This window comes from Pezoporus occidentalis, unplaced genomic scaffold (genome assembly GCF_034315485.1).
Source record: "Pezoporus occidentalis ecotype Australia unplaced genomic scaffold, CSIRO_AGI_Poc_V1 ctg310, whole genome shotgun sequence".
NCBI lineage: Eukaryota > Metazoa > Chordata > Aves > Psittaciformes > Psittacidae > Pezoporus > Pezoporus occidentalis.
Genome location: NW_026915053.1, coordinates 377,918 through 391,310, shown reverse-complemented (window position 1 = coordinate 391,310; position 13,393 = coordinate 377,918). Strand labels below are relative to the sequence as shown.

The following is a 13,393-nucleotide window of genomic DNA, read 5'->3' as shown; positions in this document are numbered from 1 at the left end:
CGGGGGGGTTCTCTGCAGAGGATGCAGAAGATATTTCCAATAGAGTATTTCTGGAGTCCTTCTGCTCTCCTGGAAGGAGAAATATCAGGAATTACAGGGTAATAGGGACATCGTTGGGAAAGCTGCAGAAAACACAAGCAGCTCCACAATCCCTGAAGGCCAAGTCCACGTTTCTCACAGTGCCTGCAAATACTGAATATGGTTTTCTCCTTTCAACACCTTCTGATCTCATGTGCTGCACACAGTGCTCTCACTGGGGCGTTGCTAAAGGTAAGCCCAGTCTGAGCAGCAGACTGACAACAAGGAGCCTTGGGCGAGTGGGCAACACAGGCAGAGCAAGTTCGAGGCCTTCTGAAGGGCTCCCTCATCTGCAGGAGCAGAGGGAGCAAGCCCAGACTTGGTGGTGTCTGAAGGCAGCAGCAGCAGCACATTCTGCCCGTCCTGTCTGGACACGTTCAACAGGTACGAGCAGAGGCTCCAACTGTTCCAGGTCAGAGCTTCCAGTCCTGATGAGGTGTGAGATCAGGCTGGCATCATGTCCCCTTTCAGGGTGAAAACAGATCGATACCAAAACCTCTGTGCCCAGCACAGGGCTGCTGTCAAACCCACATTCTCAGTATTCCAAGGCACAGCGGCTTTGGCCTTTTGGGAGTCAACCAGGAATTCAGGAGCGCTGCTGGAGCGAGGCAGCGGGAGAGATGGAGGCAACAGCATGGTCATCCCTGCATACCATAAGCTTCTGCCCTGTTCTGTTGGATGTAGCAGGGCAGCAAAGAGTGTTTTGTATGTGATTATATTCCCTGCCCCCCCCCAATTCGTTATCAGTGGTGATGCCAAAGCAATGCTTAAGCAATTACTCTGTTCAGGAAATAGCTGAAGCATCCTGCACAGTGCCACCGTTTGGGCAGGGATTACAACAGCTTTCCATACAAATACCACTCGGAAGCCTTCAGCCCTGCAGCACAACTGCTGCGACACAGCTTCTTCCCTTAAGAGGTTGGACCATTTCTTGATAGCCCAAAATGATAACACGGTGAAATCTGGCCCTGTTTAGGGCCAGAGAGAAAATCTGGCCCTGTTTAGGGGCCAGGAGAGAAAACAGTGATGCTGCTCTTACACAAAGGTTTTGTGTTTCTTGCACTTCTTTTCTCTATCAGCTGAAGGCGTTTTCACCTCAAGGGCTCTGTTTCATCAGCAGTTTACGGTGATGAATTGTCCTGGTGGTGTACCCCTGTAATGCCAGCTGGGGTTAAACCATGACACAAATACAATGAGATGCATGAAGTACAGATAGATTCTTTCCCTACTCAAACTGCACATTAAGAAAGTGACCAAGCAGCTCTTTAAACCACTTGTACATGAAAAGCCCCTCAGGGTTTGCAGACTGCCTGCCTTGAGCCCCTAGGTTAAACCAAGTTGGTCTTCAGACAGGACCCACTGCTTCAAAATGATATGTGCCCCACCAGGCAGTTTGATGGTAAAAGGATGCAAAACCTTCCTTTAAACTAAGTACCATAAAACACTGCAATATTGGCTATGAAAAGCTAACTGCATGCATGAGTCCAAAGCGCTACTGATGTGGGAATGATTAGCTTAAAATGAAGACGTAACTAAGAACAGTTCAAGAGCTACAGCAGTATGAGGAGCGAGGAGCAAAAACTACCCACAAACAGAGGCTCATCCAACCCAGCATCCCCTGCTTGATGCCTGAGGAATGGGTATAGATGAAAGGCAAACGCTCCTCCTTAGGACACACATCCAAACGAGCTGAAGACATAACCCCAACAAGTCCAGCCTGAAGAACGTGGCCTGAGAAGGGAACACGCATGCAAAAAAAGGCAAAACTGTAAGTCACTCGGTTTATTTTGTCCATCAGGTTTATGAACTCCTCCCATGACAACACGAGTTGCTGTGACAGTGATGAGTGGAAGAACACGAGGCAGGCTGGCCAGTGGAGTTAGACGTGTTCCCAACCAAGTGGTCAGAGCTGCTCATGGGAGAGGAGGACACCAGGACCTGTTGCAGAATCCTTACTGGGCATTTCGAGTTCACCTCGAAGCAGGGTCTCAGCGGATGGACGGCTCCAAAACACTATCCAGCAATCCATTTCCTACAATAAACACACAGCAAGTCATTAAGCAGTGCTTCCTACAGCAGCCACCACCACAGACACACTTCAAAAGCCTCCAGTATCCAGGTAGGAAGTTTCTGTTGCAGAAGCTGGTACAGGCAGAGCAGAAGGCAGGCAGGCCTACAGGCTCTTTGGAAGGAATCACAGACCACCACAGCAACGGCCTCCTCCTCTGCTCCTCCCCAGATGATTTATGCACAATGACACCTCAAAGCTCTTGCTTCAACACAAAGAACATCGCTGTTGTCTCAGGAACAAATCCATGTTCCTATTACTGGCTAAAACAACTTTAAAGTAATGCAAGGTCACTTCACTGCCTCTACATAACACGAGAGCTTTTCCACTGACCTGTGGGGACACCCACAAGATGCACTTGTACATGTTTACAGTCAGAGCATCCCAGCCTGGTTTGGGTTGGAAGGGACCTTAACGCTCACCCAGCTCCAGGTCCTGCCATGAGCAGGGACCCCTTCCACTGGAGCAGCTTGCTCCAAGCCCCTGTGTCCAACCTGCCCTTGAACACTGCCAGGGATGGGGCAGCCACAGCTTCTCCGGGCACCCTGTGCCAGCGCCTCAGCACCCTCACAGGGAAGAGCTTCTGCCTAAGATCTAACCTGAGCTTCCCGTTTCAGTTTGAACCCATCACCCCTTGTCCTATCGCTCCAGTCCCTAATGAAGAGCCCCTCTCCAGCATCCTTGTAGCCCCCTTCAGACACTGGAAGCTGCTCTGAGGTCTCCACGAAGCTTCTCCTCTCCAGGCTGAACAGCCCCAATGTTCTCAGCCTGGCTCCATGCAGGAGCTGCTCCAGCCCCCGAGCATCCTCGTGGTCTCCTCTGGACTTGCTCCACCAGCTCCATGTCCTTGTGCTGAGCACACCAGCACTGCACCCAGTGCTGCAAGTGGGGTCTCACAAAAGCAGAGGGGCAGAGTCAGATTCAGAACAACACATCTCATACGCAATTAAAGAAGGAAATGAAAATCACTTGAGAAAGCCAATTTTCCAATGAATTTCTTGTAGAGTAACAAGCCCTGAACATTCACTTTACATTTAATGAGAGATACAAGGAGCAGAAAGGAGTCTGAAGTCACCTAGCAACAAAAAAAGTCAGGAGTTTGAAGCCATTCTGCCTCGGAACGCTCCTCAGTTCAGCATCAACAACTTGATTTGACTTCGCAAGAACTACACCAGCTTGGGAAGAATCCACCACTTGCACAATATTCACTTGAAAATTAGATTTGGGTTCAGATTTCATCCTCCTGGCGCTCTGGGAAGCCCCAGACAGAAAGGGAAAAAGTCCTGAACACTCAAATTGAGCGTATTAGTACCTGACTGTGCCCTGGCCAGACCGGGCTCATCAAGTGTCACACCAAGCCCACGCTACTATTCCAGCTAAGAGAAGCACCACCAGCACTTACCATTAGAGGGAAGCTTAGTCTTCAGTTTTATACTTGCCACCGATGTAGGGAACATATTGAAGGACCAGCTTCCAGTCTGTGCCCCATATTACACCGATACCAGCCACACTACCCCACGTCACGAGGGTGGGAGTCCTAAGGAAGACACACACACATAATGCTGCTGGTAAACAACATTAATTCTCCACTGTGAAAGGTCTGACAAATGCTAAGGCACCTGGGGAAGTCCTCTGAATAAAAGGGAAAAGCCTGGCAGGAATCTTGGAGAATCTCATAAAGCATCAGACCCCAACCCAGTCAAGAGAAAAGCTTGATGTGATTTCACGTAAGAAGAGCGTTACCAAGACAGGAAAAGATGCATGGATTTCTTTAACCATTGCACTGCAATACTCACGATGGCTTTATCCGAGCCTTCAGGCTACACCGTTTGCCCTCACACAACCCTGCAAAGCGGCACTCGCTGGCGCTGCAGCATTTACAGACCCACAGCCTGGGTTGGGTTGAAGGGACCTTAAAGCTCCTCCAGCTCCAACCCCTGCCACGGGCAGGGACCCCTGCCCTGGAGCAGCTTGCTCCAAGCCCCTGTGTCCAACCTGGCCTTGAACACTGCCAGGGATGGGGCAGCCACAGCTTCTCTGGGCACCCTGTGCCAGCGCCTCAGCACCCTCCCAGGGAAGAGCTTCTGCCTTATCTCCAACCTGAACTTCCCCTGGTCCAGTCTGAACCCATCACCCCTTGTCCTATCGCTGCAGTCCCTGATGAAGAGTCCCTCTCCAGCATCCTTGTAGCCCCCTTCAGACACTGGGAGCTGCTCTGAGGTCTCCACGCAGCTTCTCTTCAACAGCCCCAATGTTCCCAGCCTGGCTCCCTGCAGGAGCTGCTCCAGTCCCTGCTCACCCCACGTTCCTCACAGCCCTGGGTCCCCCGAACACACCGAACCACGGCGAGGCAGCACCGACCCCCCTTCAACAACCCCCTTCAAACCCAGCCGGGCCTCGCACTGACCAGACCCACGGGACAAGGCCGAGGCGCATGGAACCGCCTCGGGAAGCCCCTCAGGCTCCTGGAGCGCCCGAGCCCGAACCCGAGCCCGGACCCGAGCCCGAGTTCGAACCTGAACCCGAACGCGAACCCGATCCCGCACCCGAACCCAAGCTCAAACCCGAGCCCGAGCCCGCACCCGAGCCTGAGCTCGGACCCGAACCTGAGCTCGAACCTGATCCCAAGCCCAAACCCGAGCCTGAACCCCCGATCCTGAACCCGGACCCGAATCCGAGCCCAAACCTGAGCCCGAGCCCGAACCCAGACCCGAGCCCGAACCCCCGAGCCCGCACGCGGACCCGAACTCGAGCCCGAACCCGGACCCACACCCGAACCCCCGAGCCCGCACCCGAGCCGCAGCCCGAACCGAACCCAAACCCGAACCCAACCCCAACCCGAACCCAAACCCAAACCTAACCCGAACCCAACCTGAGCCCGAACCCAACCCCAACCCGAACATGCACCCAACCCCAACCCAGCCCCAACCCAACCCGAACCTGCACCCGAACCTAATCCGAACCCAACCCCAACCCAACCCGAACCCAACCCCAATCCGAACCTAACCCGAACCAACCCCGAACCCAACCCCAACCCGAACCTAACCCGCACCTGAACCCAACCCCAACCCAACCCAACCCCAACCCAACCCGAACCTAACCCGAACCCAACCCGCACCCGAACCCAACCCCAACCTGAACCGCACCCAAACCTAACCCCAACCCCAACCCGAACCTAACCCGAACCCGAACCCAACCCCAACCCGAACCGCACCCGAACCCACCCTGAACCCGAACCCAACCCGAACCCAACCTGAACCCCAACCCGAACCCAACCTGAACCCAACCTCAACCCCAACCCGAACCCAACCCCAACCCGAACCTAACCCGCACCTGAACCCAACCCGAACCCAACCTCGAACCCAACCCGAACCCAACCTCAATCCGAACCCGAACCTAACCCGAACCCGAACCCAACCCAACCCAAACCCCAACCCAACCCAACCCCAACCCGAACCCAACCCGAACCTAACCCGAACCCAACCCGAGCCCGAACCCGAACCCAACCCGAACCTAACACGCACCCGAATGCAACCCGAACCCAACCCGAACCCGAACCCAACCCGAACCTAACCCGAACTCAACCCGAACCCGCACCCGAACCCAACCCCAACCCGAACCTAACCCGAACCCGAACCGCACCCGAACCGCGCCCGAACCCAACCCGAGCCCGAACCCGAACCTAACCCACCCCGAACCCAACCCGAGCCCGAACCTAACCCGAACCCGAACCCGACCCAACCCCAACCCCAACCCAACCCGAACCCGAACCCAACCCGAACCCAACCCGAACCTAACCCGAACCTAACCCGCCCCCGCCCTCACCAGGTCTGCAGGAGCTGGGCGTAGCGCGGCCCGAGCACCTTGGCCAGCATAGCGCCGACACCACGGCCTCAAAGTCACCCCCACTGCGCATGAGCAAGCCGCGGGGGCCTTCGTGAGGCAGCGCCGAGCATGGGGCTGCCCTCGGCGCTGCCTGAGTCAAGCGGCGTTGTCATGGCAACACCCCCCATCCACGGGGCCATGAGGGACGAAGACCGGGAATGGCGGATTGCATCCGCCATTCCCGGTCTTCGTCCCTCATGGCCCCGTGATGCCCGCATCAAACATGAGCGCATCCATTTGGCCTAGTGGAAGGTGTCCCTGCCCGTGGCGATGGCGATGGAACTGGGTGAGCTTCCACCCCAAAGGGTGCATCTTGAGGCCCCTTGGGGGGACAGATCCCAGCCCCATCTGGCTCCATCCTCCTGCCAGGCACTTGTAGGGAGCCATCAGGTCCCCCCCCCCGAGCCTTCTCCATGGGAACCCCCCCAAGTCCTTCAGCCGTTCCCCATCACACTCAGGCTCCGGCTCTGTTGACCCCCTCTCCAGCACCTCCATGTCTCTCTCGCAGTGATGTCTCTCCCCCATTACCCTACGCTGGGCTCCTGGGAAGGGCTGGGTGTCTTTGACTTGACTTCCAATCTGCACCCTCCCAGTGCTGCCTTCACTGGGTGCTCCCCAGAGGCAAGGAAGCCAAGACTGCTGCAACCTCCCCTGTCCGCGGACACGCAGGGGCTGCATTCCCAGCTACACCCAAGGAGATGCTCCATGCAACCCGGGCTAAACCGCAGCCGGCACCGAGATCTGCACCACGGAGAGGTGGCGGAGGACCCCGTGGACCACAGCATCCACCAGAGCATCGCCCCAAGGAGGAGCTGTGCTGCAGCAGGGAGACCCCGGCACCTCCACGCGACTGTCAAAGGCTTTCTGATGGCCCTCTGCAAGCTCTGGATGTGACACAGGGGTGATGTGGGGAGCTCAGAGCCATGCTCGGCACGCAGGAACAGAAAGTGAGTGCTCAGTGTCTGGGAACACTGGATTTAGACTGGATGTAAGGAGGAAACTCTTTCCCGTTAGGGTGGTGAGGCACTGGAATGGGTGGCCCAGGGAGGTTGTGAATGCTCCATCCCTGGCAGTGTTCAAGGCCAGGGTGGACAGAGCCTTGGGTGGCATGGTTTAGTGTGAGGTGTCCCTGCCCACGGCAGGGGGTTGGAACTGGATGCTCTTAAGGTCCTTTCCAACCCAAACCATTCCATGATTCTGTTCTAAACCTGCAGTGTCTTCTCCTTCTTCTTTGGCCAAGGCACAGCCTTTAGGACCCCTTTGCATTCGCAGGTGCACCACAGCTGAAAAGACCCGGGCAAGAAGAACGAGGTTAAGGGCTATTGTTATAAAAGGTCACATTTATTGCTACATTACTGTTATATACAGGACAGTTCTCAAAGTCTACTTTAAAAAAGTTAGGATTATTTCAAAATTCCAAATAATCCAGCCAGCTGTTTGGACACTTGTATAAAATTATTTAAAAAAATGAAAACAATTCATATCTTGAGGCACTCAGAAACACAATTTTATCCCCCAATTGTGATTCATTTCAAAGGACATTTCCCACCCCCAAAGACCTTTTTTTTTTCCCTTTAATTTTTTTGCTGGGTTAGGCATATATATATATATATTTACTATATATATAGTTCAAAACTATAATGTGTATCTGATTTAAGAACAAGGATTTCAGCCACTTAAGTACATCTGGATTTACAGGTAGGCAGCATAAACATCAAAAGCAAGGATGAGTTTTGGTTGGTTTTGAAGGGTAAAAAAAAAAAAACAACCCCTCAAAACCAACCCAAAACTCTCTATGGGGCGAATAATAAACGACTTCTGCAGGGATCTCCCATCCCCTGTCCTACAAAAATAGAGCGGAAAGAGCAACCCCAGGAACGCTTCGTTTCCCCATTGAGCCCTCCAGAGCAAAGGGGTCATTTCCTGCCTGGTCCAGGCACGTGGCTGGGCTCCAACGCTGGTGGGTTTCAAGTGATTTGGGAAGACGTAGCACCGGGAAGGGGGAGCCGTGGTGTCCCCAGCTCGCTGCCATGGGGAGCCCCACAGCTCCCATGGGCACAGCCCCGGGGATGCTCTTCAGCAAAAGGCCTCGGTGTCCGGGACGCCCCATTCTGAGAGGCACAAAGCCCTTTGCTCTCCTGCACTGTATTGAGATGTGAGAAGGAGTGAGTTTTGCTCCCTCTCCTTCCAGCTTGGGGGGGTGCTTGGCTGGCCCATGGTGGGTACTGCAAGACCCAAGGTGTACAAAAGCAGAGGAACACAAACACTGGTGTGGAGACGCATGGCAGGGCTGCCCCTTGCATCCCCAGGGGATGTGGGGCGAGCTGGACACACAAGGTTTGGCAGAAAGGACACCTGCAGCCTGCATCGTCCTCACCAGAGCCCTCCTCCACGCTCGGCTCATGCAGGAGCCCCACAGGCAAAGGCACTGCAGTGCTGATTCTCCAGAAGGGGGGAATTGAAGAGCAAACCTCTGAGCACAGCACCGGGTCCCCCCACACCAGCCCCGAGGCCAAGGAGGGGCGGTGACGCCATGGGACCTACCCACAGCATCCACCTCCTGAATCCTCAAGCCTCTGCCCCAGCCGATGGGCCAGCAGTGGCATGGTCCTGCCTCCCTGTGAAGGAGCCCACGATGCCTGTGCATGAAGGGGAACAGCTTGGAGGTGCTGGCTGCACACACTGGGGTGCACAGGAGGAAGGAAAACACACCTTCAGGCTTGGGGAGGCTGAAGGAAGACCAAGCCAAGCCAAGCCCAAGGCTCAGGCATTAACAGAGCAGTCTGTAGAGGTGGGCAGCAACAAGGTGGGACACAGCTTCTCCATTCAAGGGGTACTGGGGGAGACGGTGCGAGATGAAGGATGCTGGCAGGGAGCCACCAAGTATTGAGCAGAAGGCACAGGAGAGTGAAGGGTGCAATGGAGGAGCCCTAGGACCAGGCCTTGCCCTCTCCAATTCACTGCTAGCTCCTGCAGCGTGAGTTGGAAGGGATGTTCCTCTGGTCTCACCCCTTCTTTACCCCCTCCCAGCTCCAGGGCACAGGCCTTGAAATGCTTTTGGAGCTGCTAGAAATGAAGCTGGACCCGAAGAGCAGCAGGGAGCAGGAACTCAGCAGTCACGGACAAGAGCAGGAAGAACGGGCTGGGATGGGATGTGGAGAGCCCCAGGGGAGAGGAGAGGGAGTTGCATAGGATTTAACAGGGCAAAGACCTTGTGCAAGCTTATGGTACAGAAAACAGGTCTTACTATTGCTGGTGTTGAGCAGGAAGAGGGGAAGCCAGCGGGCACGGCTTGCTCCAGGTGAGCCAGCACTGCACCTCGGGGGCTGAGGCTCGTCCTGGCCCAACCACAGAACCAGCTTCGCTTCACCTCCCCGTTTTCAGCTCTGTTCTGACATCCCAGGCCAGAGTCACCAGCACAGCACCCAGCAGGGCCTGCAAGGGGACGGTTGGCTCCGCTGGCACTCAAGTTGGCAGCCTCCCCATGGCAGCAAGGCTGAGGGGTGCAGGGGATCGGGGTTTTCCAAAGCCCCCTTCCCACCTGCCAAGGGGGAGGATGTGCTGAATGGCACCGCAAGGGCCCAGGGTTCTGCTGGCTTCAATGGGTACATGTGTGAGACACAGTGGACCTTTGCGAGCAGCTTCTGCACTGAACCTGAAACTGCAGGCTCCTGGGGGAATCCCAGCCTGCCTCTTTCCTTCCTGTTCAATCAGTACCAGGCAGTGAGTGCCAAGCCTCCAGGAACCGAGCTCATCACTGACACAGGCCTGAGAGAAAAACCCCTTCCCTGAAGTCACACCAGGGGAGGTTTCACATCACACGTCTGCATTTCTCTCCTGGAGAGGGCAAAAAAAAACCCAGTTGCAAAGCATCCAGACCCCTGGCCCTGCAGTGACGGTGCACAGGGAAGGGGCAGCAAGCTGACCCCACTGCCTGGGGCTGGCATGGACCTGCTGCTGACAGCCGGATGCAGGATCAATGCACGCAAACCATCAGCCTAGGCACCGCTCTTGCTCTCAGTGCAGACCTAGAGTGGCACAGAGCAGGATCTGGATGTCCCAGGTCCTGTCCCTCCTGCCAACACACCTCTGCAGGATACCTAGTGCAAGCTGTAAAAGCAGGGAGCAGAGAGCCCGAGGAGATGTTCTTAAGCTGCCCTCAAGCCAGGCCACATGCTCTCACTGGTGGGTCACAGGCCAAACCAAGGGGAGGTGCCACACAAGCAGCTTTCCATGGAAGCAGTGCCCCTGGGACCCCGGTTGTGCTGTTTGATTTCCTTCCTGAGGAAGGAAGCTTTGGGGGTGAGTGTGGTTTGTGGGCCCCATTGATAAGGGGCACACAGCCCAGGAGAACTCCTGCAGGTAAGGCTGAGAGAGGAAGCAGAACAGTCAATGCTGCTCTGCAGCGTGACACCTCTCCTTGCGAGGGCCATGCAGACAGGCAGACAAGCATGGAGAGGGGCAAAAGCAATCAGCAGATGGCACAGACCCTGGCCTGCTCTGCCCATGGCACCTAAAGATGAGAGTCTCAGTTCAACAGGCTGGTATTTCAGGGCTGGCCTGGGGGCATTTTGAGGACAGCACCCAACAGTGCTCACTGTCACAAAAGCCGCTTTCCCTGTCGCCACAGCAGGCACCACATTCACACTGAGCCAAACCCCCCTGGCAAGCCAAAGGAGTTTTTCCTTGCTGCATTCCACAATTGCTCCCTGGGCACCTGGAGAGCAGAGATGCCACTGAGGCAGCTTCTGGGCATTACCAGTCCCCAGCACCGCGCTTTCCTGCTGGAGCAACCAAGGTCTCCTCCAGAGCCTGGCACTGAGGAGGGTTTATGTTTGAGGACCTTCATCCAAACCTTGCCGAGGACCTAAAGCTGCTTTTGCCGTCAAGGGAACAGCATCTAAACCGCCTGAACGCAGATGAAAAGCCCCAGCTCTGTTGCAGTGCCTGATGGTGTGGGGATGGAGCCCCCCCCAGCTCTGCAGAGCATCAGCCAGGATGAAGGAGTTGAACAAATCATCAGTCTTGTCTGATTCCCAATTGTGTTTCCAGGTTTTTCTTGCCCACAGCCCCTCTCCAATGCAGCTGTAGGCGACATGACCAGCACCTCAAACTCTTGTTGCAAAATCCAGGTGTTGGGGAAGCACTTTTGGTTTTCCTTTTCCATGGTCTCAAGCTTGCCAGGGCTGGGACATTGCTCCGGCCCTCCCTGGTCCTGGGGCAGTGGCACTGAAGCAGCAGAACAGCCTGAGCAGAGCACACCAATGGCCTCAGCACCATCCTTATGAAAGGGCAAGGAATGCTCAGGGGATGAAGCAGAGAGCAGCTGGTGAGTCTCCAGTTCCTAGCCCAGTTGTCTGAGCATCCAGACCTGGCTGCAGAGGGGCACTGTCCCCTCCCTGCGTGTTTTACTTGCTCCAACCCAATGTGGCAGGATGCTTCAGGAAGACATGGCTTGTACTGCAAGGGACCTGCTCCACAGGGGAACGCTGGCGCCCATGGAAGAAAACCTCATCCGCCTCACACTGCCCGGTGCTTCCGCAGGCAGAAGGAGCCAAGGGAGGGAAGGAAGAGTGCTGTAACCTGACGAGTTCCTTAGGCTGAAACACGTCTGGTGACACAGGTGAGAAGGATTCATGTTCCTGGGCTGCAGGGACCACAGCCACCGACCCTTCCAGCCTTCCTGGAGCTGGTGGCTGCTGTGGGCTCAGGTCTCACCACACTGAAGCGCTGGTGGGAGCAGCGGGCTATAGGCTGGGAAAGCCAGGAGCACCTGGAAGCCTGAGAGCTATGGTGGGACACTGCAGTGCCAGAGGGATGCTACAGAGGCTGAGCCCGTGGTACCCAGGTGTAGGTGGGAGATGATCAATGTCCTGAGCATTTCTGGCAGGTTTTGCTGGAGCACGAAGCATAGCAATGAGCACAGAGGTAAAACCAGGAGGTTATACCAAAGCCTGGGATTGCTGGGAAGTGCTGGAGGACTTCATCTTGTGTGCCAGTCCTGCCCTTTCCCTGTGCCAAAGCAACACAGCTTTCCCAGGAGCACTGGCCAGAGAAGCAGAGGGGAGAAATGGGCCCTGCTGCTGCAGGTCCTGCTGTACTTGCTGTTCCCATTCCCCCCTGACATGTCGTGGGCCACCTCTGAGATGGGATTTAACACGTTCCCCCCAAGAGCTAACCCTGTCTACCCACAGAGCTGGGAAGAACTGGGCACAAAATGCTTCAGAAGGGAAAGAAGAGGGAAGAACCAAGATTAAATTTCCATGGGATGGTTTTCCACTACCAATTCCAGAATGGCTACCAACAGCTCAGCACCACTGAGCATCTCTTCATTTGCTCCTGCACCTCCAGGCACGCTAAGGGTCTTCCTCCTGCTGAGCACACTGGAGCGGTCAGAAGTGACACCGGGAAGCCCTTGGAGTGAAGGAATCGTCGGCTTGGCTGCTGGAGCATGGTATGCTCATTGTTCCCCTCCTTTCCAGCACCGAATGGGGAGCCCATGCGGAGGTGATTGGCCACTTTGCATCCCCATGGCAAACCAGGCGGCGTGCCCAGCTGAGAGTGCCTCCAGTTGGATTGGACTGGATTGGAGACGTGACAGTGGGGAAGGTGTGGTATGAAACCAGCCCTCGCCACAACCTGCAGTGTTCTGCCCCTCTGCTGAGGTGGCTCCAGTGAAGGGAGAAGCTGTGCTGGATCCTGCTGCTGGTCCCGGCTTGCTGAGGGCTGGAGGGAGCGCCCAGCCAGGTCACTGCTCCCCTGCCTGCCGCCAGCATCCACGGCTCCGGCTGCTGCAAGGCTGCTGGCACCGTGTCCTGCTGCTGCCTTCGCTCCATCCACCTCGGCCTCTTCCCAGTCCTCCGGCTTTGTTCAGTTCAGCTTTGTTCTGCGCTGCCCCAGGAAGCGCCTCTTGGAGCAGGCGTTTGCTTGGATGCAGGGGCACGGAGCGCTTCCCTCTGGCCAGGGCTTCCCTCTTGCCTCTGTGTTGCTTTCTTTGCTTACCTTGGAAGCATCCCATTGTCTCGGTTCTCTTCCACCCCCACGATGTTCTGGGTGGGCTGTGGGGCACCTCCTCTCCGGGTGGGATCGCAGCCTCTGGGATGCTCCAGGAGTAAAGCAGAGACCCCCAATGGCCCTTGGTCACCTCCCAGAAGGAGCAGGAGCACTGCTGAGGGATGCTGCTCAACTGGCTTCGCTGTTTAACTTCCTCTGCCCATCTCAGAAGTGGCCAAAAGCAAAGAGACGGTGACTTCAGCCCATCAGTTTGTTTCTGTCTAATGGAAGGTCCAAGCCAAGCAAGGATGAACATCCCCTTGCTGTGGCTACATTCGCTTTTAGTGGCTTGCAGAGCCGAATGTGAGA

The 13,393-nt window shown here is 55.8% G+C and overlaps 1 protein-coding gene across 1 annotated transcript; it reads right to left on the bottom strand.

Annotated features, from left to right (window-relative positions):
- Positions 1-1,845: 1,845 nt before the first annotated feature.
- On the bottom strand, positions 1,846-6,080 carry LOC134168482 (cytochrome b-c1 complex subunit 10). Its single transcript, XM_062628213.1, has 3 exons — positions 5,972-6,080; positions 3,549-3,683; positions 1,846-2,110 (listed from the first exon to the last, which is right to left on the bottom strand). Exons 1-2 carry the CDS (start codon positions 6,019-6,021, stop codon positions 3,563-3,565), a joined length of 171 nt encoding a protein of 56 aa, XP_062484197.1. The 5' UTR covers positions 6,022-6,080; the 3' UTR covers positions 1,846-2,110; positions 3,549-3,562.
- Positions 6,081-13,393: the final 7,313 nt, after the last annotated feature.